The sequence below is a fragment of the Ptychodera flava genome, chromosome 1 (genome assembly GCF_041260155.1).
Source record: "Ptychodera flava strain L36383 chromosome 1, AS_Pfla_20210202, whole genome shotgun sequence".
Classification (NCBI taxonomy): domain Eukaryota; kingdom Metazoa; phylum Hemichordata; class Enteropneusta; family Ptychoderidae; genus Ptychodera; species Ptychodera flava.
Genome location: NC_091928.1, coordinates 61531117 through 61557199, shown reverse-complemented (window position 1 = coordinate 61557199; position 26083 = coordinate 61531117). Strand labels below are relative to the sequence as shown.

The 26083-nt window shown below is 36.7% G+C and overlaps 1 protein-coding gene across 1 annotated transcript in view; it reads left to right on the top strand.

Annotated features, from left to right (window-relative positions):
• The first annotated feature begins 1598 nt into the window (after window positions 1–1598).
• LOC139142491 (low-density lipoprotein receptor-related protein 6-like) overlaps window positions 1599–26083 on the top strand; it is a 216571-nt gene continuing 192086 nt past the window's right edge. Inside the window, exons 1-2 of the mRNA XM_070712437.1 lie at window positions 1599–1740; window positions 24628–25021. Of these exons, the coding sequence (XP_070568538.1) occupies window positions 1632–1740; window positions 24628–25021 (503 nt within the window). The 5' untranslated portion in view covers window positions 1599–1631. The remainder of the gene's footprint in view (window positions 1741–24627; window positions 25022–26083) is intronic.

Genomic DNA, 26083 nt, shown 5'->3' with positions numbered 1-26083 from the left:
TCGCCCCATACTTTTTGGCGTGTACTAGGCCAGCGGTACGGCACCTGCGCACTGGCACCAGCGCCTACACCCCCGGGGCTGCACCATCATCACAGGCGTCATGTTGACCGGGTAGTTTGTAAAAGTGTAGTTTATGCTACGTTTCGGAGTACTGATACGTAGCCTTACCACATTTGCAGGCCAGACAAGACTGTGGTAAGGCTACGTATCAGTACGTCGGAACGTAGCATAAACTCACAGCATAAACTACTTTTACAAACTACCCAAATATGACACCTCGGTCACTCAAATGATTACTGTCGTATGCAGATAAGAATGAACAGTGAAATTGATCTAAATGTTATCACACTTGTGTAATTGGTTTGTAAAGTTGTTTCAAAATTTACTACAGGATCGGTAACTTTAGTTGAGTTGCAGCAAACAACAGACGGATGATAGTGTTGTTTCACAGTAGGCTTCTGCTGTAATTGTTGATATAAAGCAATAAAGTAGACACTGAATAGTGTCTGTGTGTGTAGGGTAAAGATTTGCTGACTTTCTATCCCTGCACATTTCGACAACTTTCTCACTTATTCGTACCTCTTTTCCTGTAAATCATGATTTTTTTTGCAAAAGAACTTCTACAATGTAAATTAAGGCAACAAGATTCTAATGACAACTAGACTCTGACTTGTAACTAAAATCAGCTTATAGGAATGTAATATGAGTCTGTGTATGTGCAGTGCACTTCAAAGTGTACTCCCTGGTGTGTGTTTATTATGGGTCCATAAAAGCTCTTTGATTTTCACCGCAGTTATAACAAGTCAGTTTAACTTCTGAGGTAGTTTTGGAATAACTTTACAAACCAATTACACAAGTGTGGCAATATTTAGCTCAATTTCACTGTCCATTCTTATCTGCATACCAGTGTAACGACAGCATTCCCGGCTTTGACTTATTACAGTGATTCATATCCTGTATCTTTTCATACAATATTTAGACAATTTTGGGACCAATCCTGACGGGTGTAGCATGCTAGCAGGGTACGCTTACCCATTCCGGACACCTGGTACCACCACTAACTATCAGTGGTTCAGGATGATCCTACTTGAATTTGTAAATCACAATTGTCCCATGGACCTGGTAGTATAAATGTACAAACTACCCGGTCCACAAACGTCTGTGGACTGGATGCTGTATGTTGTGGGTTCGAACCCGATCGAAAACACCGTGTATTCATAGCGACGTAATAACCGATTGTAGGGATGATAGAGAATGAAGGTGGGCACTTCCAAACTTTCGTTTAGAGGTGGTGGGGTGGGGGTTTGAGGCCAAAGGCACTTAGTTGCGGTTATACCGTGCGCATGCTGTAATTATCCACGACCCCTTAAGTAGACGGCCAACAAACATAAAGTTTTTCTACCGCCGCTCCAAGTTTTAAAAAAGTTCGTTTTTCCCCGTGCCTTGCACAATTAGTATAAGGGGTAAAATGCACGCGGTTTATATACTGTATATACGTGACACTGAATTTGTAAGGCAGCCATTTTAATGAGTTTGCATTTATTTAATGAAAATAGAGATTTCTCCGCGGCGGATTGATATTGGCATGACCTAAAGTTCGCACCGTGCGGTGGGGGTTAAGTACATCGTATATGAGAGCTTCGACCGACCGTGTATTGAAGGTTCCATTTCCAGTCAACATGGTGATGGTGGCATTGTCGCGGTATCTCACGCTGGGCTGTATTTTAACCGTGATTCGGGGTACGTAAGCTAGCTGTCTATATCTTAAGTACTGTGTATCACACAGGCTCTTGACTCAATGCAGGCGAACCGCTAGCCGTCACTGTATTGCATCAGTGACAGCTAGCGGTTCGCCTGCATCGAGTCGAGAGCCTGTGCTGTATCATATGTGGTGTAGTCTTCAAGTTCCTTCTCGCGATTGAGAGGAGGCGACCAGTCCCCGGAAATAAAGACAGAGACAGAGAACACAATAACTAGTGTTGAAGACCAATCTATCTTCACTGGGGTATATCCGATTTTATTGATTGCCTATCAAAGTATTATCATATGATTCTTCCACCAACTTTTACATATCAGTCTTCCAATGTCTTCGGACACACCAGTTGACAGTTATGTGAATCGTCCAGGTATTTGCGAACGAGAAAGAAAGTTGTGGTGGCGTTTCCGATCCGTGTTCCGATCACGATATATTTGGTAGAATTTCATGTAATTGACATTTTGCCGCACAAATGCAGAAAGATGGTTGAATGTATTTTATCACGTACTGTTATTCGCCGTTGTTATATTCTAGAATTGCTTCGCGTCTCTAAAATGGCAATAAAAGGTCAAAGGTCAGCCAAGGTCATCAACTTTGTCAAACAATTTTGGTGTCACACGTTTGAGTTGAAACGATCTAGTCGTTCTTATAAAGGCGGTATTTCAATATTATTTCATGGTTACTGTAATTTTCTCGGAAATGGTAGTATGGCCACCAAACCATGTCACCAATTGAAACGCCCTTTGCAAACTTTTTCACACTAATGATGATATGAGCAAAATCAATGATCCACTGGTTCTGCAGAAGATAATTTTTGTAGATCAACTTGTCCTAGCTTCACAAGAACTATGTAGCCAATTAACTCAAAATTTGGCATGTTCCATGCAGGCCCTATGCCCTTGAAGTTTGCACTCAATGTGGCAAGTTGTCACCTGCTGTTTTGTTTTGTCATTTAAAACAAGAAATAAAAGTCTCAGTTGGTATAAATTAGTGTGAATTATGGGATACATGGATAGAAATTAAGTAATACTTTGGCATTTCTGGTGGTAAACTTTTACCAACAGAAATAAAATTGACACCAGCACTATCCTTAAAATTTGGAAAACTTCGACAATTGTACCGGTTCCCAAAATTTCATCACCTTCACAATTAAATCACTTGAGACAAGTTGCCCTCACATCTCTCATTATGAAATGTTTTGAAAGGTTGATCTTGTCAAATCTCCTCCCCCACGTTCAATCAAAACTGGACCCAAATCAATTTGCATATCAACGCAAAAGAGGTACAGATGACGCAGTCGCTTGCCTTCTCCTTAAATTGTTAGAACATCTTGATAAAGCTGGTAACTATGCCAAGATTCTATTCATTGATTTCAGTTCTGCTTTTAACACTATTCAGCGACATATTATGATAGATAAATTAATGAAGTTCAATGTTCCATCTTCAATCATTCACTGGGTCTATAATTTCCTAACTGACAGACCACAATGTGTAAGGGTTGGACAGTCCAAATGTACGATGATTTCCACAAACATTGGTGCCCCAAAAGGATGTGTTTTAAGTCCGTTCTTGTTTATTTTGTATACAAATGATGGCCAAAGTTGTTCCCCAACTAGTCCATTTTTCAAATTTTCAGATTATGCAGCTGTACTTGCTCTTCTTAGTGACTTAACTTCGAAAATTGATTACATAAATTCGGTTAAATATTTTTCTGATTGGTGTAGCTCGAATTTCCTAGAGCTAAATGCATCAAAGACGAAAGAGCTTACGATCGACTTTCGTCAGGTCCCTGATCAAAATGACCCAATTTGTATTGACGGAGAACCTGTTGAACAGGTGACCTAAGTACCTTGGCGTAATTCTCGACAATAAACTTTCATTTAGTCATCACACAACAGCCCTTCAAAAGAAATGTCAGCAGAGGTTGCACGTGCTTAGGAGGCTGCGTTCCTTTGATGTGGATTCACATCTGTTACTCTTACTATATCGGAGTATTATTGAACCACTTCTGACTTATTGCAATGTCTGCTACTTTTCGTTGCTCTCTACCGTAAATCGCATAAAGTTGTCAAAAATCTTGCAAACAGCTGCTAAGATAATTGGTAGACCCACTCCGTCTCTTCCAGTGCTCATGGATAATGCAATACTGCGCAAAGCACGAGCAATCACTGCCAACGTAAAGCATCCTTTGTATTCCTCTTTTGAATTATTGCCTTCAGGAAGGAGATTTTGCTGCTTGAAGTGTTACAAATTAAGGTACAGCAAGAGCTTTGTTCAAACAGCCATTAAGAGACTCAATCTCTGAAGTGTAGTTTTCATGTGTTTGCTGACATAGTCTGTGTTTTTTATGTCTGTCTGTGTGTAAGTCCCTACGCACACCGTCCGGGGGGACTTATAGGTTTGGTCATGTCCTTGCGTGCGTGTGTCCATGTGTGCGTCTGTCCGTCCGTTCACGCAGATATCTCAGAGATGCCTGGAGCGATTTCATTCAAACTTGGTACAAGTATTCCTTTATATGTCATACATATGCACGTCGATTTGTTTTAAGATACGATCCAATATGGTCGCCAGGCGGCCATTTTATTACGATTTTTTCATGTACAGAGCCATAACTCAGACATGTTTCAACCGATTTTATTCAAAGTTGGTACAAGGACATTGACCTATGTCATACATATGCATGTCGATTTGTTTTGTGATACGATCCAATATGGCCACCAGGCGGCCATTTTATTGCGATTTTTTCATGTACAGAGCCATAACTCAGACATGTTTCAACGGATTTTATTCAAAGTTGGTACAAGGACATTGACCAAAGTCATAGATATGCACGTCAATTTGTTTTGTGATACAATCCAATATGGCTGCCATGCGGCCATTTTGTTACGATTTTTTCATGTACAAAGCCATAACTCGGGCATATCTCAACCGATTTTATTCAAAGTTGGTACAAGGACATTGACCTATGTCATACATATGCACGTTGATTTGTTTTGTGATATGATCCAATGAATTAAATTAATTGCTAATTTACATTTACATTATGAACTTTTGTTTTTAGGGTGAATGTCCAGAAGCACTGCATCAAACTTTATAAAATATGGTACCAGTGATAATCTATCAGTGTTATGATAGGATACAAAAATGTTTTGCAACATCCTGTTGATTAATTCCTAGTTGACTCATTTAATTGACCTTTAGAATGGTAGCCTACATTGGTTTTATGTTTTCATCACCATGGAACTCATTCTTGGCCATTGAGTGCCATCTGTATCAAAGTATTTTTATCACAGACCTAATTAATGAAGAGGACTCTATCCTCTCTGAGGACTTGTAATCAAAGTACCCATTAACAAGTGGGGACTGTGTCATCAACGATGACTTGTTTTTTTATCCTCTGAGCTGTAAAGTGATTATCCTTTTTAGGACAATAAAGTATAATAATAATAATAATAATAATAATAATAATAATAATAATAATTACGTGACAATTCTAGAAATCTGGTAGCAATGTGAAGTGTACATTACCACGGATACGTGGCATTTCTGCAGCATTTACTCTGTGTTCACAGTATGATAGCTTTTCATAAGCTTCTGCCTTAATTGCAAAGAAGTACAATCTCTCAACATTTCAACCATGTCATTTATTTAGAATTTCTTCCAAACTTGTAAACCCAAACAACAACAAGCTATATAAACTTTAGGCCAAATAAAATATTAGAAAAATAAAAAGTTTGTTTCTCACCCTCGTGCACGTCAATTCAAACCCGCTGTGTCAACCTTTTTAGCTCATATTTGGTTTTATATATAAATACCAAAAAGAGCTTATATGATGAGTCTAAGTGGCGTCTATGTCTGTATATTTGTGGGTATGTGCGGATGTATGTCCGTCACACACAAAGGCTCCCATACCGCCAAAGCTACCGTCTCAGTATTTGGTGTACAGGTAGATGTAGGGGTTGAGATGTGAATTTGTTCAAATGAACACATCAGTGTCAAAAATGTGCAAATGAGGTAAGAAAAAGCAAAATTCTGAAAAAGGCTTGAAATGGGCTTACCGGTACTCCACTGACTTGAGTCATTTCCTGTCATTGTCATTGAACTGTTACATATTAACAGACCTGCTCAAACTATATGCAGTAGAGGGGAGGAAGACCGTCAGTAGAGGGGAGGAAGACCGTCTATGGTCAAACTAAGGGGGCTAGCTGCCTTTCTGCTATGCATGTTGCTAAAGTTGACCTCCAGTACCTAAAGTTTCAGACCTTAACTACTTTTGTCATTCATGTTTTTCTGGTTTAAATATTTCTTGTTGTTTTTGTGGTTGTACTGTGCAGAAATCATTGTCATAACATCAACGTAGAATTTTCCTGCACTGAACAGATAGAAACAACATTTATTGTTGATCTTTGGTACCCATACTGGTATGTACCAATTCTGATCAAATTTGAGCGACACTGTATAATTGCGGTATTTTTTTTTCTGCTCATGAGGTTATAAAATGAAAAAACCTGCAAAAATACACTTAGTGCATAACACAGTGCTGTATGAAACAGAATTGTAAACAAAATAACTGACACTTAAACATTCCATTCAGAACTGTACACACATGTCACTGTTATATTAAGCTGTAAAAAATGTGCATTGCTGCACTAAAAGTCAATCTGTGGAATGTTGCTATACAAAAATACTAAAGCAATACTGCTGTGCATTAATCTCTGCGTGCATTCCTATGTTGTTTTCATGTTTTTTGCGTGTTCTTGTTGGTTGAAGAATAAAGAAAAAATTGAAAAAAAAACAACGCGTCACTGCATCATTTATGTTTTGTTTTCCTCGGCCTTACAAATAAAACTTTCTCCAGAGTTTTACATCTTTGATATTCAAATGTAGAGTGAGCAATTCAAATGCAAATTTTCAGTGGAGGAAAGAACTGTTCTTTTCTCCATACTATACAAGCTTCTCATGTGGCAAATAGCTATTTTAGTTGTGACCAAAATGTTTGAGCCACACAAATATTTTACATGTAGAAGAAGCATTTATTTGCATAGTGGTAGCCTTAGTACAATTATTGTGGTAAGGCCCTGGTATTTTATCATAGTTGTGGTCAAGCAGGGATAAGTATTTTTCTTGAGAGGAAAAGGGTTTGGCCAAATACAAATTCCTGTAAAACAAGACATTCTGCTGTATGTACATTTTTAATACCCACTGTGTGTGAGTAATCATTGTTTCATTTTGCTACGCCCAGAAATATTTTCATTTGATATTGTGATATCAATGAGAATTAAATGTCTTGTATTCTTAACTTCTATCCCTGATTGGTGGAACATGCAAAATGTTATAATCGTTCATAATCATATTATTTCTTGAATAAGTTAGAGCAATTTGAAATAGGCCAAATGGACAGTTTTAATAGTTCTCCTTCTTTTGAATTATTGCTTCGATATTAAAATGGAAAACTACAGTTCTCAAATGTTATGATTTGAAAATTGCTATACTTACTACATTTACTGTTGGCAATTATTCTTTCCCATGTCTCTTAAAATTTAATTTAGTCAAGCTGAATGCCAAGGCACCAAAATGACCTTTCACCATAAGGTTGTACTATGACTCACCCTAGGTGGTTTCATTTGAACTATAATTGTGTACTTAGGGGGACTTCATGCATGACATCATATGATGACATGACCTAGATTAAAAATTAACAGTCCCCAGAGAACCCCATGTTTTCTCGTTTTCCTTTGTATTATGACTCTGTGAAAGGTCCCTTTGAAATGATTTTTTTCTTGAGTTGTTGCAAGCCAAATTTTGATTCTGGCAAAATACATTAAACTTTTGACAGACTCGAGGGAGCCGTCATTATTTATGACGTGGGGGTTGGAGGAATCTGAGAGGGGTTGCTAAAAAAATTGAAAGCTACAAAAGGGGGGGGGGTTGCTGAAAAAGTGGAGATAAAGAAGGGGGGTTACTCAGTTGTTGGTGTAAAATAAATTGAAACACCTCTCAGATTGCACCATTGCACACATCAATTTCTCAAAATTTTCTAAAGCAAGAGAGGGGACACACCTCTGATGCTTTCCCTTTCAGCCTCTCACTCGTTCTCCTCACTGTACTTTCAAATTCTGCCCAGTCAGATATCCTAGTGATAACCCTGTCATGATACCCATCCAAATTAAACAGTAGTACGGTATAGGGTTGGATACTGGTTCTAGGATGAGCTTTTATATCCACCTTTTGTTGTGACTTTGTTTGCTTCACCTTTTCCAACTGTCCTGACATAACTGATGATAGTCTAGCAGGGTACACCAGGATTTGAGAGGTCTTTCTATCGCTCTATTTTTAGCTCACATTTGGTACAAAGAGAACTTATATGGTAGGTCAGGGGGTCTGTATGTCTGTATGTATTTATGTATGTATGTGCATATGTGTGTATATATGTATGCATGTGTATATGTATGTATCCCGGTATGTATGTATGTAATGTATGTATGTATGTATGTATGTGTGTGTGTGCGTGTGTGTGTGTGTGTGTGAATCTATGTCCGTCCACATCAAAAACTCAGAAACCGCAGCACCTGCTGTCTTAGTATTTGGTGTATGTGCGTAGAGGGTTGGAGATGTGAATTTGTTCTAATGAACATGTCAGTGTCAAAAATATGCAAATGGGGTAGAAAAAGGGAAAATCCTGCAAATTGCCAAAACTTTGTAACCAGATGCCAGATTTGGTGGAAACTTGTTATGCAGATCGTTTATGATGACTTTAGTTTGATTTATTCTAGTTGTGGTGAATTTTCATATTTGTATTTTTGGAGAAATTTTTCCAATTTTTGGTCAAAAATCATTTTCTCCTAAAGTTCTTGTTGGATTGCTTTGAACCGTGATACTCTTCAGGGCTCGAAATTAACTTTTTTGCTTGGTAGTCCCATTGGGCTACCATTTTCTGAAGTTGGTAGCCCAGTGAAAAGGTCTGGCAGCCCCTGCATGAATGAAGAGGGTTTTTAGCTCCCATAGCCATATGTATATATGGCAATGGAAGCTATTCTTATAGGCTAGGGAAATGTCTGTATGTATGTATGTCTGTATGTCTGTACGTCTGTATGTCTGTATGTCTGTATGTCTGTATGTCTGTATGTCTGTATGTCTGTCCGTCAACATCAAAAACTCCAAAACCGCTGTACATTTCATCTTGATATTTGGTGTGTACATGGATGATGGGCTGTAGATGAGAGATTTTGTTCAAATGAAGTTGTCATTGCCAAAAATATGCAAATTAAGTGAAAAAATGTAAAAACAGTCAAAATTGAAAAAACTCAATAACCATTGAGCAGATTACATGAAAAATTAGCATGTAAGTACTTTGGGCTGACATGAAATGATTGTGCGCATCTTGGGTCAGTATCTTGGACTTGCTATTTTTCATGAATTTTTTTGTAATTTTCTCCCATTTTTGGTCAAAAAATCTCCTGCTCTGAAACCACAAGTCCGATTGATTTGAAACTTGGTATGGAAGTGCATAGGAGTGACCTTTCCCATATTTGGGCAAATTGTGGTGAAATTTGCATATTTTTAGTTTACACGTCCATAGACTCCCATGTATAAGGCAGATCTCCATAGACTCCCATGTATAAGGCCACAAAAATAAAAATTTAGTTTCTCATCGTATTCATATTGCAAAAAGGATGCAGTGACACAATTTTTAGTCCCCAAGGATGAAGTCCAGTGAGCTTATAGATTTGGTCATGTCCGTCTGTTCGTCCATCCGTGAGTCCATCAGTTCACGCAGATATCTCGGATATTTTGACAAAATGTCATGTGACCTTGATGACCTTTGATCTCAAATATACATATTTGCCCATAACTCAGTAACCACAAGTGCTACCACCCTTCATATATGGTATGATGGGACAGCTTATGACGCCACATATTGTACCTCATTAATTATGCACATATCTAATTTGAGCGAGCCAATAGAGCTGGAGGTCTGATTTTGGTATATAGGGATAACTTAGCAAAACAATTTTTTTGACAAAATGTCACGTGACCTCGGTGACCTTTGACCTCAAATGTACATATTTGTCCATAACTCAGTAACCACAAGTGCTACAGCCTTCATGTATGGTATGATGGGACACCTTATGACGCCACATATTGTACCTCATTACTTATGCGCATATCTAATTTTGAGCGAGCCAATAGAGCTAGGTCTGATTTTTGGTATATAGGGATAACTTAGCAATACAATTTTTTTGACAAAAAGTCACGTGACCTCGGTGACCTTTGACCTCAAATATACATATTTGTCCATAACTCAGTAACCACAAGTGCTACACCCTTCATGTATGGTATGATGGGACACCTTATGACGCCACATATTGTACCTCATGAATTATGCGCATATCTAATTTTGAGCGAGCCAATAGAGCTAGAGGTCTGATTTTTGGTATATAGGGATAACTTAGCAAAACAATTTTTTTGACAAAATGTCACGTGACCTCGGTGACCTTTGACCTCAAATATACATATTTTTCCATAACTCGGTAATCACAAGTGCTACAGCCTTCATGTTTGGTATGATTGGACACCTTATGACGCCACATACTGTACCTCAATAATTATGTGCATATCTCATTCTGAGCGAGCCAATAGAGCTGGATGTCTGATTTTTGGTATATAGGGATAACTATAGGAGAGAAATTTTTGACCAAATGTCATGTGATCTCGATGACCTTTTACCTAAAATATATGTTTATGTCAATAAATAAGTAACAACAAGTGCTATGTCCTTTGTATTTAGCAGGATGGGAGACCTTATGACAACACACGCTTTACCTCATTAATTATGTACACATCTAATTCTGGGCAAGCGAATAGAGCTAGAGATCTGATTTTTTGGCATAAAGGGATTAATTAGCAATAAAATTTTTTTTTTCAAAATGTCATGTGACCTCGATGACCTTTGACCTTGATTATACATATATATGCATATTTCAGTAACCACAAGTTCTATACCCTGCAATTTTGATAGGATATTAGACCTTAAGATGTCACATCTTGTACCTCATTTATAATGCGCATATGTATTCTTGGCTGGCCAATACTGCTAGAGATCTGATCTTTTTTCCCGATTTAGAACCATAACTTAGACATGCCTCATGTGTTTCAAATTGGGAACAACGACATAGACCTATGTGCCCATAGATCTCAACATATACACTCAGTGATACTTCTCAATGACCACATTTTCCTGCCCCATCAAGACTAATACTCCTATTACAAGTGGGGACTATGTCATTGTAAATGACTTGTTGAGTTAATGGTTGTATCACAGTATTCGATATATCTAATTCTGTATTTTTTCCATTTATATTCTGAATAATTACATTAAACATATTTCACTGTCTCCAGTACATTTCATTTAAGTATTTCACTTCATGCACTTTATCCCTTTCACACATGTTCAAATATCTGACCAGAGAACAAACACCAAATAGTCCAGGATGGGAGCTACAGTGTCATTGACGCTATTTTTTTGTAAAGGGTATTTTTATTTATATCTAGACAATGAAAAATTTGTTTTGCATGATTCTATCCCGGAAGTGAATTTTCTAGTCATTTGACATCATTACCTGCAGATCATAGCCCTAGGAGAACGGTATAGCATGTGTAGTGGACAACGGTGACACCTCAAAGTTTGACGACCTATTCACACATACGCAGACTCAGCTTATATGCAAAGTTTGTTGTTCGCCATGACAACGACTTTTCACTCAGCACTTGTAAACATAACATGGCTAAAAATAGATTGGCTATCAATTTCACGATGACAACTCGGTATAGTCATGTTCCAAATACTTTCGTGGCTATTTTGGCAATTTTGTATATATTTCTCCACGATAGTACACTATCATGGGATGATCTCGTACACTTCGAAAAGCGTAATTTGTGGATGGCCTGACAGCTTTTTCTTTGCACTTTGAATAATTTTGTGTTTAATTGTGATTGTTGCATTGTGATTAAATAACTATGGAAATGAATTTTCATTGGCCATCATTTCCCGAGCCTGTCATCCTGGTACATCAGTTCAGATAATGATATTTTATTGAAAGTTTGTCGCAAAAAACTTGACTGCATTGTCGCCTCTTAATTTGCATAATAAAGTCATATTATGGCCTTTTTATGTCTAGCTGGGTTGACTGTATGAGTGTCGGTCATCTCATAGCGATCAACATCATGTCGCCCACTAAGTAATTTCATGTCCCGGGCTTTGGTAGTCCGTGTGGGCTACCATTTCATAGGTTTGGTAGCCCAAGGGAAAAGTTGGTAGTCTGTGGACGCGGGACTACCGCTAATTTCGAGCCCTGCTCTTGATCCTAGGGTTGTCTTCTGTCGGATTTGTTAAATTGCGGTGAAATTCTCATATTTGTATTTTTGGGCAATTTTTCGCATCTTTTCGTTAAAAAATCATTTTATCTGAATTAACCATTCTGACTGCTTTGTTGGATTGCTTTGAAACGTGATACTCTTGATCCTAGGGTTGTCTTCTGTTGGATTTGTTAAATTGCGGTGAAATTCTCATATTTGTATTTTTGGGCAATTTTTCACATTTTTTCGTTAAAAATCATTTTATCTGAATTAACCATTCTGACTGCTTTAAAAACATGGTATGCATGTACCTAGAGGCAACCTATCTTGAAATTGTTGTGAATTTTTCATATTTGTAGTTTTGGGGCAATCTTTCCTGTTTTTGGTCAAAGAACATTTTCTCTGAAATCGCTGGTCTGATTGCTTTGAAACTTGATTTGCATATTCCCAGGGGTTAACTTAGTTATATTCACTCATTCTGGCCTGCAACATTGAACCAAATGTGAGTGTCATGAACGCTATGTTTGTAAAGTTTGCAATTACATGTATTGATATTTAACTTTTCTAAGGTGGGGGTGGGGGTCAGTCAAAATTTATGTATTGTTAGGGAGGTTACTTAAATTCATCATGGTTGGTTGGGGGAGGTACTTGAAATTTTGAAGTTTCAGATGAAATTCCTCTGTCCGAGGAGGAAATTTGGCTCCTTGTTTTTGAACCACATTTCAACTATCCCTGAACAGATTTCGTTCAAACTTAGCACACAGGCATTGTATTGTAGCATGTGCATGTCAATTAATGGTGTGAGCAGGGACTGTGTCATCAGCGATGACTTGTTAGGATTGAAGGAAGACTGTTTCAACATCTTACAACTTTTTGTTGTTAGTTTGCAAAATACTGTGTATTATATTACCATGCCCTGTCCATAGTGTTTTAATTGGTCGAGTTGAACCACGTGACTGCCCATAAATACACAGTAATGGTTTGTTTTCATGCCCTTGAATATGAATAATATCGTAAACATAGTAACTTTACAGCTATATCGAAAATTGTGATTTGTACAAAATTCATAATCAACCACAAATAAAAAAATGGAGCACTTGTGGGCCAAGTTTAGACACTTTTTTCCAAAAAATCTCCGGATTTGCAAATTTTTTGCAGCTCACGAACTACTCAGTGACAGGTTCTGGGGCCCTGTTGTTGTTCGCAAGGGAAATTTTCAGAAATTTTGACAGTTTTTTGGGTTCGTTGATAATATAATGGAAATAACAAACTCCACGCTGACCATTAACGTTTATTTATGGGCTGGGCGAGAGGAAAGCCAAATTAACGGGCTCGGCAAGCTTCGCCCATTAATTTTTGGCTTTCCTCTCGCCCTTGCCCATAAATAAACGTTAATGGTCAGCACGTCGTCTGTTATTTCTATAATGTTTTTGTTTGTTTTTAATGCAACCTCAAAGGCCTGGTGAAAATTAGTGCCAAAAAATTACCGTGCCAGCTAGAATTTTTGGTGGCAAATTGATGAATTTGATGGCAATTGCCACCATTGCCACAGATTATTTCAAACACTGGGATATTTCTAGCACTGTTGCGTAATGGCTTTCTCATAGTCCATCCATCATGGAGGGACTGTGGCTTTCCTTACTTACAAAAGCTAAAAAGCATCAACAGTACTGACTGTGCATGTATTTAAATCTGATTGCTGTGTTATCCCAATTTTAGATGTCTTGAGTATAGCAGAGAGCAGATTGAGTCTGTTCACATCATAATCTATGATGTCACATTGTGTGGTAAACATTTTACCATCAGTGATTCTAATCTGGTGTGTTACATCACAGTCCCTCCATATATTGAGCAAAAAAACTCATAGCAGAGTAACATTGACCATTGTACTCACTATATTTGGTATTATGCTATATATGTCTTCTGTACCATTCACGTCCATGGTATAGTAGCTTCAGGGACATTTGAAACATGTTTCAAATTGTGATGAAATTTGCAAATTTGTATTTTTTAAGGTAATTTTGTCATTTTTGGTCAAAAAATGTTTAAAATTCTTCTTCAAAACTGCTTGTCAGACAGCTTTGATATTTAGGATATAGGTCCCTAAGGATGACCCATTTCAGATTTTTCAAATTGTGCAGAAATTTGTTTGTTATTTAAAAGCAATTTTTAGCTCTGCTGTCAGCGACGTGGAGATTATAACTTGGTGGATATGTAGTGCAGCATCTGTCGTTCCTGGTTCATTGTCTGTCGTATGGCATCCGTCGTTTGACAGCCATCAACTTTTTATATTCCAAGCTTCTTCAAAACTGCCAGTCAAAGAGGTCCCCAAGGATGACCTTAATCAGATTTGTACAAATATTGTGATGAAATATGCAAATTTGTCTTTTTTAAGGCTAAGTTGTTTTTGCAAAAATCTTCTTCTCATTAATGACTGTTCTGACAGCTTTAATATTTGATATGGGGTCCCAAGGAATGATTTATTTAGATTTTTAGCTCATATTTGGTATGTACATAAATGCCAAAAGAGCTTATATGGTGAGTCGATGGCGTCTGTATGTACCGGTATGTATGTATGTATGTATGTACGTACCGGTATGTATGTATGTGCGGATGTATGTCCGTCACACGCAAAAGCTCCCAAACCGCCACACCTACCATCACAATATTTGGTGTACAGGTAGACCCAGGGGTTGAGATGTTACATTGTTCAAATGAACATGTCAGTGTCAAAAATATGCAAATGAGGTAAGAAAAAGGGGAAATCCTCCAAATGTGTGGGAGTGGTGGCATTAACTGAAACAGCCCACACATCTGAGTTGGAGACACTGTAATCTCTAACCTATTTGTATGCAGTGTACCTATTATGTGTAGGAGTGGTGGCAATGATTTAAACAGGCCACTCCACTGACCTTGAGTCATTTCCTGTCATTCATGAACTGATGTATATTGGCAGACTTGCTGAAACCATGAAGGACTGTGTTGAAACTTTCCTCTGCTAAGCCTGTTCCTAAAGTTGACCTCCAGTACCTAAAGTTTCAGACCTTATTTACTTTTGTCATTCTTGTTTCTCTGGTTTAAATATTTCTTGATGGAACAATTCACACCAAATATGAGCACACTGTCCTTGACGGTATTTTTCATATTATGATGAAATATGCAAATTTATTTCAAGGCAATTTTAGTGTTTCCCCTGGGTTCCAAAATCTTGTAGCAAATTTGGCTAGAAGCCCTAAAAAATTATTCGCCAAACCAGATATTCAATTAACCAAGCCGAAACCACTGATCACCAATGACGTCATTTCTTTCTCATTAATATGCAAAATTAAATGTTTGCTTGCATTTTCCGTAAGAATGACGGAAATAAATCCTGTTAGTACTACTATGGATACTAAAAGTAACTGACACCAATTTTTAGTTCGTCCGCGGGGACTTATAGATTCGGTCCCGTCCGTGTGTGCGTCCGTCTGCCCTTCCGTCCGTCTGTCATCAACAGTTTCTCAGACACTGCTGAACCAATTTTGTTCAAACTTGGCACAAAGGCATAGCACTATGACGTACAGATGCACATTGATTTATTTTGGGATACGATCCAATATGGCAGCCAGGCGGCCATTTTATTACGATTTTTTCATGTACAGAGCCATAACTCAGGCATGTTTCAACTGATTTTAATCAAAGTTGGTACAAGGACAATGACCAATGTCATACATGTGCACATTGATTTGTTTTGTGATACGATCCAATATGGCCGCCAGACGGCCATTTTGTTTTGATTTTATTATTATTATTATTAAAACTTGTTTAAAATGCACTACACATACGTCTCAGCACATTGTACATAGCTGTATAAAATAATTTAAAAATACAACCACACTAAAAAACTAAAACAGAAAATTACAAATAAACTGAGTAAAAAGGTAGGTTTTCAAACTGCGCTTAAAACTATCTACACTTCTGGCGGTCTTAATTTCAAATGGCAAATCATTCCATAGTAAGGGTGAACATACTGAAAATGCTCTCTAAGATTTTTTCATGTACAGAGCCGTAACTCAGGCATATCTCAACCGATTTTATTGAAAGTTGGTACAAGGACATTGACCTAGTATGTCATATATATGCATGTCGATTTGTTTTGTGATACGATCCAATATGGCCACCAGGCGGCCATTTTATTACGATTTTTTTCATGTACAGCGCCATCCCTTACGATTTATATCAGTTTGGGGCAAACTTGGCTCAAGGTTCCTGTCCAATCTTGCAACCAAGGATGGAGATAAAAGAGGCTTTAAACTCTGTCAAAGCTTGTGGGAGCTTTGTCTGGCAAGCTTGCCAGCCAAGCTTAAAATGTAAATGTTAAAAGCTTGGTTGAAAGTTTAGTATTGCACACTTGTAAGAAGGTTTAACAAAGTTGTGCATTTAAACTTTGTATGCTCCATATTAACTCCTCATTTTCAAGCCTCAAAGGTTGTGTCAAAGTTGTAGTTTTCCCATCATTCCTTGCTGGTTGTAGTTTTATCAGTATGTTGCCATGGAGACTTCATTTTACCTACCCTGATGGGTTCACTGCTCATACTTTTGTTCATTTTATCCTGCCAAAATTCCTGTAAAAGTTGGCATAACCCCAGAGCAGTAAGCTCTCGAATAAATGCATTTACCAATTTACAAGGGAAAATAATTCCAAACAGTTAAATAGAAAACTAAATATGTTGTAGATACTGAAACCAAAGAAAACTAACACACTTTAGTGACAGCAAAATTTGTGCATTTGTAGTTGTACCACACTTGAATGTTTTAACATTTTGAAAGTTCAGATATGTACACCAAGTAGTGAAATCAGCTGTCTAAACATGACTAATAACATAATTGCAGACTGTAAATCAGCGCAGATGTATTTCTGAAATACTAAGAAACAGTAAAAAAAAGTAAAACAGAGAAACGAAAGGTTAAGTTAATTTAGGGTACGATTTATTTTACCGTATATGCCAATGTTTTTTCATGCGACATAAATGTCTTCACAAAGCTTTGACTTGAGAGAAGGTTCATGTGAAATTTACATTACTCTCAAAGGCAGTGATTCAGCTTCTGTTTTCTGAATTTCTCGTCCATTTACACTGCAGTAACAGCAAAGAATTCTGAAAAATACTAATGGTTGAGGGAAGAGTGTACGTCTTTACTGTTTGACCGCAATTTGATGAATGAAATCAATAAAAATTATTAGTTGAACATGAGACAATAGTTATTTGAAAAGCATAGAAACCAACTGCATAAACATTTATAATCATATATTAATAATATTTAAAATGGACAGCGGTGACAAACGGTCTGTAAAAATCTCGTAATTATTTTCCATTTACTACCGGTATTTTCTAGCATAGTTGTGAATTGAAAGTGAATTCCGTATTTCCGTACGAATCATTACTCAACGAAACTTATCTGTGTTTAAATAGAGCGATACCAAGGTTGCAGAATAAGTAATTTAATGGCAATGCAAGGTACAAATGTACGTTATCAGGTTCTAGCTCCATGCGGCTATATCGACTTACCTGCATTCGTGAATGGCTCGCAGACGCTAGACGCTAAACGGTTCCCGGCTCCAGGTCTCTTCATGCTGCACGCACAGCACATCGGTAAGCTTACAAGTTACTGGGAAAATATAGTCGGCATCTTTAACTTCTTTTCGCGTTCACAAATTTATAACTTTGTCTGTCCCTGGTACTCTATACACATTTCTGCGAAAGTTTGATGCCATTTGGCTAGTGATTCCATACAAAGATCGCGAAACTTTCCGCCAGATAACCCCTGATCACAAATACCAAGTCGGCGGTACAGAAATCTTATTTCGCGCCGTTCGAGCCTTGTGACGTTCACGGAAGTGAGATCAATAAATTATTACACGATGGATAACGTAGTCCCGTTTTGAACGTCAGATTTTGACTTTCTGTCGACCCTAATCCAGTACATTTCAAACTCAAAATAGTAATTTATTTTATTAAATTATGAAAATAATCATATACTAATGATTGGAAATACTCAAAAGAGTGTACAGTTCTTTCAGCATGAAGATTCAATATCAATGCGTGAACTTTACTTGGTAAACCGTAACCAGCTGACGACCTCTGCGTAAACAAGTCGGCTGCTTCCAGCCGGCTTCGGCTCTCGCTTTGGCAAAGTAGCTAGCGTATTGGATATTCGTACAGCTAGTCAGCTTAGGATGGAGTGCATCTTACAACCTTCACTGAACGAAGTATGGAAAACTAAACCTTGTAAGAAAATTGTATCTGCCAACCGTGCATGAAAATTGAACAAAAGTTGTACAAGTGTATTAATTTTAGTTCGAATACTTTCCAAGCTTGCCCAACCTTGATACAAGTTACCAGCTGGGCTTCCAAGATTGCAGAAAGCTTACAGCAATGTTGTACAAACTTGGCCCAAGCTGACATAAATCGTAAGGACGTAACTCAGACATGTTTCAACTGATTTTATTCAAAGTTGGTACAAGGACATTGACCAATATCATAGATATGCACGTCAATTTGTTTTGTGATATGATCCAATATGGCTGCTGTGCAGCCATTTTGTTATGATTTTTTCGTGTACAGAGCCATAATTCAGGCATATCTCAACTGATTTTATTCAAAATTGGTACAAGGACATTGACCTATGTCATACATATGCACATTGATTTGTTTTGTGATACGATCCAATATGGCCGCCTTGTGGCCATTTCTTTTACAATTTTCCATGTCCTGAACCGTAACTCGGACATGTATAAAGCAAATTTATTCAAAGTTGGTACAAGGACATTGACTTATACGGTAGTATACATATGTACTTCGATATAAATATGTACTTTGATTTGTTTCTCGATATGGTCCGATATGGCCACATGGTGGCAATTTTGTTATGGTTTTTTTCATGTCGAGAGCCATAACTCTGGCAAGTTTCAACTGATTTTATTCAAAGTTTGTACCTGGACATTGACTTATGTTATACATATACATGTTGATTTTTTAAACAGTAAGATCAAATATCGCTGCGTGGCGGCGATTTTGTTACGATTTTCTCATGTACTGAGCCATAGCTCAGACATATTTCCACCAGTATCATTCAAAGTTGGTACAAGGACATTGACATATTTCATACATGCTCGTCAATTTGTTTCACGTCATGTAGCAGTATCATATCTCAATTATTGAAGTTTCATAATTAGGCTGAAATGTCAAGAAATACTGCATCAAATTTCATGAAACTTTGTACAGATATTAAGCTCACATTGCTTTAACAGTGAAAAAGACATTTAATATCAGTGTCATTTTAATTAATTTGTAATTGCATATGTAATGAACTTTCCTAATTAGAGTGATATATCCACAAATACAACATCAAATTTGATGAAACTTAAACAGATGTTGATCTCATAGTGTTGTAAATACTGCATTAAACTTTATGAAATATGGTACCGGTGATAATCTATTAGTGTTAGGATAGTATGAAAAAATGTTTTGCAACATCCTGTCAACTAATTCCCAGTTTACTCATTTAATGACCTTTAGGATAGTGGCCTACATTGGTTTTATGTTTTTCATCACCATGGAACTCATTCTTGGCCATTGAGTGCCATCTGTATCAAAGTATTTTTATCACAGAACCTGTAATCAAAGTACCCATTAGCAAGCGGGAACTGTGTCATCAATGATGACTTGTTGATTCAGATTACCAGGTGCCAACATCAGCCACGCATACAACAAATTTCAAGCGACACTTGTCCAAAGTTAGGCGTATGCAACTATATTCAGTAACAAACCTGAAATCGCTATCGTGTGATACTGTACATATCGATACAGACAACGGCACGAAACCTGGTTCAGCATACTGGTTTTTTCAAACGAATCAGATATCCATTCTCGTAGCAGTAGAATACTCTCAGACTTGAGAAATATGTGCATTTTAGACTTCCAATATACATTTGCTTTACGCTTGAAGTTTAGCATGCGAAGCTCGGACAGCGCACAGCGTATCGATGACACTTGGGTCAGGGGTCATCATCAAAGACATCAGTGTGTATTCACAGCCAGCTTGAATCATGCCGTGGATCGCGGAAATCACGGATCATAAATCCAAATGTTCTCGTCTATTATGTAAACAGAACCGTAAAATATCAAATATGTACCCTTTTGATATGGAGAAACATCTTTATGTTTCACTGACGATCAACTTAAATGCTCAAATATCGCTACAAGACTTTGCGTATTTATTTGCATGATATGAATGTGGAACTAGGCTGACTCAGCGGACGAGTGAGCGCCTTCTCTGAAAGTCTGTTTACGATGTCACGTCACAATACACCACGGTCTGTGATACACTGAATATTGTCGTGAATTTATATTTAAGGAAGCCAATTCACACAAGTTTCTAATGCCAGTAAAGGTATTTTCTTGTTGGCAGCAATACACCATGAACATTTTATGATGCTGAAGTTAGACTCGGTTTCGGATTCGGTTTCGGATTCAGTTTTGGATTCGGTTTCGGATTAGAGTGACTGAAAGAAATTTTATATTTTCAGCTGATTTTGTTATACTGTGGAATACTTTATTTTCACTTGGAATATATTTTCGTTACTTTCCTTGGCCTTTTATCAGCTAAAATAAAATCCAATCAGACTAGACGAAATGAAAATAAGATCACAGTGAAACAATGAAAATCTATTTTCAGCTCATATAAATTCCAGTGAAAATAAAATAGTCACAGTACTTTTGTGTGCAAAGATAAATACTTGTCAAGAACAAGTTTTAATGGATTACCTGTCGGCAGATGTAGTATATATGTCACAGCATAAATTGTGTGCATATATTCACAATTAAAATGGTAGACTCTCCACAGTCGCTGTGCCTTGTTTTGTGCGCGCCAAAGTTGGGCCTGCATTTCGAAGGCTACGCTGTGCAGCTGTGAGCACGCGCTACATTACAGGAAACTTCAAAGCACTTTAATTTGAAATTGAAAGGAAGTGTCAAGCAAGGAAAATGGCATTTACAAAAACATTTATACTTTAATTTGTTTATATGTCACAATATGTGTCACATGGTGTAATGCTAATGAGTTGTATTAATTTGATGTTTTGATTGATGTTGTTCTACATAGATTACATTTTGAATGTGTCATACTAAACTCCCAGACTAAACTATCAGTTAATATGTTGTCTAATAAAAGATTACATTGAATGCATTTCTTTGTATTGTGCGTACTACTGTTAGCTTGAATAGTCCAAACTGCATAATGCCCATAATTGCTCATAAGTTGTAAATTTTGACTAATTTTCAGCAGTTTTGTCTAGTGTAATAATGCCTAAAGTTTCTTGCACTACTGCCTTTCTTGCACTATTTGGGTTTCCTGACTTCCCTTCTGCATGGTGAATTGCCTACATTCACTCCACCTAACATCATGCATATCTCATGATTTACAATTGATTTTGACAAGCTGAGAAGCTGTTTGCAAAATATAGTGAAATTTGCATATTTGTGTTTTTAGGGCAATTTTTGCCCTTTTTTGATCAAAACATCTATTCCTCTGTAGCAGCATGTCCAAATTGATTGGATGTGTATAGATGTGGTGAAATTTCAATATTCAAAAAATCTGTATTCTCTGAAAGGGCTTATCCAATTTCTTTGAAATTTGCTATACCGGTATAAGTCCCTTAAGATTTTTTAAAATCATGCGCTTTTTTGTGGTGGAAAAATTTTCATTCAGCATTTGCTACACACAAATGATTATTCATGCAGATTTATTCAGTATTTGCTATAGAGAAACCTTCAAAGTTCAACCCATTTGTGTTTTTTTGTGTTGGGATTGTTGGATAGATGGCATTCTACGTAGTGTATTGTTGAATGTTAAAAAATGTGTTGCTGTTGTTTTTAAGGCTGTTTTTTGAGAAAAAAGAATTGAAAGTGCCTTTTTAAAAGCAAAATAATACATGATGACTTGATATGTTGTTTTATCATTATTGACGTGTTTCTACTTGTTCATCCATTCTTGCATTCATCATTGCAATAAAATGCTGTGAAAAAAGTGAACCTGATGTGGCCTGCATCTGTCCACCTTGATCTTAAAAGGCAAATATAACTTTCTGTCTTGACAACCATACCATAGTTTCAATGTTTTACCTATTGTACCTGCTTGGAAACAAGTAGAAAACAGGCTCTATAATTTTATAATTTTCAAGTGATCAGAATACAAAAGTCCTGAAAAGATAAGATAATCGCAACTCCCAGTATAAGGGATACACTCACTCTAAATGTATAAGTTAAAATTAAAAATGTGCCTTGAGGATGTACTAAAAATACAGAAAGTTGCTTCCTGTCGGTAAAATCTAAAAAAATTCAAGATTTTAAAGACTTTTGCAGATTTTTTTTTACGCATTTGTACTCTTATTTTTTTTTATTTTGCAAACTAGTTTGAAGATTTTTTTTTCCTGTTTTTGACCACCCCCCAATCCCAAGATCTAATGGTTTGTCCCTAAATGCATTGAAAATAAAATGGCTTGAAGTTTGCGCCAGCCAAATCAGGTAGCATTACATCTTATCTCATATAAAAAACAAACAAGCGTATACCAGTACCCTATATTCTTTTTAGCTCACGTGTGTAAACACGTGGTGGGCTAATGTCATAGCGATGTCTGTCTGTCTGTCCGTGTGTGTGTGTGTGTGTCTGTCTGTCTGTTTACACGATAACTCAAAAACGCCTGAACGGATTCAAGTCAGATTTGGTACACATGTACCATATGCTACTTGCAAGAACTGATTAGATTTTGGTTAGTGTGGCTTGCATAGTAATGAAGTTATGCAATATCGTTTTTTTCAGTACAATGTTTCCCTATGGAGACGGTAATGACAGTGTAGACATATATCAAGAAATACTGCACAAAATTTCATGAAACTTTTCACAGATGACAATCTAAGAACATTATGATGATACTGTGAATGTCATGTCAATTATCTTCTCATTTGCATATTTAATGAACTTTTGTTATTAGTGAGATAACTCTGAAATTCCTGCACCAAACTTGATGATACGTGCAACAAATATTGATCTGATATATATCTAATTATACTTTGAAGCATTAAGCAGTGTCAAGTTAATAAATATCTCATTTGCATATTTTATGAAGGTTTGTAATTAGTCATATAACTCCGATATAACTTCACCAAATGTGATGAAATCTGCTGCAGATACTGATCCGACTGATATCTAACTGCAGTGTAAAGCATTTAGTAGTGTGAAATTAATTATGGGTTCATTTGCATATTTAATGAATTTTGTAATTAGGTATATAACTCTGAAATTACGGCACCCAAGTCAGTGAAATTTGGTACAGATATTGTTTTGATAAATATCTAATTGTACTGAGAAGCATTTGGCAGTGTCAAGTTAACAAATAGGTCATTTGCATATTTTATGAAGTTTTGTAATCAGTGATATAACTCCAAAATAACTGCACCAAATGTGATGAAATCTGCTGCAGATACTGATCCCACTGATAGCTAATTGTGGTGTAGAGCATTTAGTTGTGTGAAGATAATTAAGGGTTCATTTGCATATTTAATGAACTTTGTAATTAGTGACATTACTCTAAAATTACAGCATTAAATTAAATAAAACGTGCTACAAATGTTGATCTGATAGATATCTAATTGTCCCATAAAGCATTGAGCAGTGTCAAAATAATGAACAGCTCATTTGCACATTAAATAAAGTTTTGTAATTAGTGATTAAACTCTGAGAGTACTGTGCGAAGTTGAAAAAAACCTGTTACATATAGTAATAACATATATCTCATTGTTCTGTGAAGCGTACTACTATTAATGAACCTGTTGTAAAACACGTGAGCATATTCAGTTCATATCTGGTTTCAGTTGCAATGGGTACATGTAATTTGTATATGCCATAAGAGTCAATGCAGACATATGTAGACACTGTTGAGATATGTATTATTGTTACAGTATATGACAGCTATGTGTCGCAAACATTGACCTTGATCATGTGATATATTTGATGTATCTGAAAGGGGCAAAGTCGTTCTTTTGTCTTTTTGTGATATCAAGAATACTGACAATACTTGTACCCATAAAATCACTCAGGTTACAAATTGACAACAGTACATCAGTGGAAAAGGTCAAAAATAACCCTATGTTGGATGCAAAAAAGTGATTTTTGTTTGTGCCACTTGGACAAGATGGGGTTTTTCTTTGCTTTCCTATGACAAATAGACATTGCCACAATTGTAAGGAAAGACTTCTTTTTATATCAAACAAAATTCAAGAAAAACAGTCAGAAAAGAGCGACATTGCCCCTGTAACAAACCAAGGCATCTGCCACTCATGTTGTGAAGTTACGATCTGATTGATACTTTTATAGCCATATTATGAATGTAATAAAACGTGTAAAATTTTTGTAGTTCACTCTATTTATTACTGTTTTCACTTTGGTATCTCTAACTGTAATTCTTGTTATTTTTCCAGCTGATCCCCTATTGCTATTTGCCAACCGCCGAGATGTTCGGATTGTTGATGCGGGAACAACTCCACCAAATGATACAGTTGTAATTAATGGTCTGGAAGATGCTGCTGCTTTAGACTTTTTTCACCAGGAAAAAATTGTATTTTGGACAGATGTCAGCCAAGAAATGATCAAAAGAACATTTGTAAATGGATCCAAAATTGTGGAAAGTATTATCACAACAGGTCTTGTGTCACCCGATGGACTTGCCTGTGATTGGCTTGGGAAGAAACTTTATTGGACAGATTCTGAAACTCATCGCATTGAAGTTAGTAATTTAGATGGAACTTCACGAAAAGTATTATTCTGGAAGGAGTTAGATAAGCCGAGAGCGATTGCATTGGAACCCCATTTGGGGTAAGTCTGTACATTGTTCATCACTTTCATTCTAGGCCTCATCACTTTTAATCCTGCTTATGGTACAAAGCAGTTGTAAGTCATTATCAAAGTGCAATTTCTCATTATTTTCAAGAATGTATCATTATCCATGCTCAAGTTGGCAGTCAGTGAATGCCTAAAATGCCAATGTCATTAACAATGACTTGTTTTTAGCTCTCATTTGGTATACCAAAGAGAGCTTATCGTATAAAGTGAATCATTTCATTTGCATCTCATTTACATGTCATCTGTGTGTATGTATGAATGTATGTATGTATGTATGTATGTATGTAAGTATGTATGTATGTATGTATGTATGTATGTATGTATGTATGTAAGTATGTATGTATGTCTGTTAGTCCGTCCAGATCAAAAACTCCTAAACCGCCGCGGGATGAGATGTGAATTTGTTCAAATGAACATGTCAGTGTCAAAAATATGCAAATGAGCTAAAAAAAGAAAAATCCTGCAAACTGCTAAAACTCAGTAACTATTGGTCAGATTTATTTGAAACTTGATATTTAGGTTCCTTTAAGTATTCTAAATTAGGTATGTACAACTGTGGATGATATTTGAGTGTTTGTATTTTTGGGTAATTTTTTTCAGTTTTTAGTAAAAAAATCTTTTTTTCTGAAACAGCTTGTCCTATTGCTTTGAAAGTTGGTATCCATGTTCCTTGGAATGACATCAGTCAAGTTTGTAAAAATTGTAGTGAATTTTTAGTATTTGTAATTTTGGGGCAATTTTCCCAATTTTTGGTCAAAAATATTTTTTTCTCCAAAAACTACTCATCTGATGCCTTTGGTATTTGGTATACAGGTTTATAAGGTTGATCTCAAATTCTTATGAAATTTGCAATTTTGTGCTCACGTGTTGACACGTGAGCATATGTTGCAGTGATGTCTGTGTGTCTTTGTGTCTGTCTGTCTGTCTGTGTACTCAATATCTCAAAAATGGTTGATCAGATCAGAATCAAATCTGGTACATAGATTCAGTTTGCAAATTGCAAGAACTGAATAGTTTTTGGTGGGTGTGGCTTGC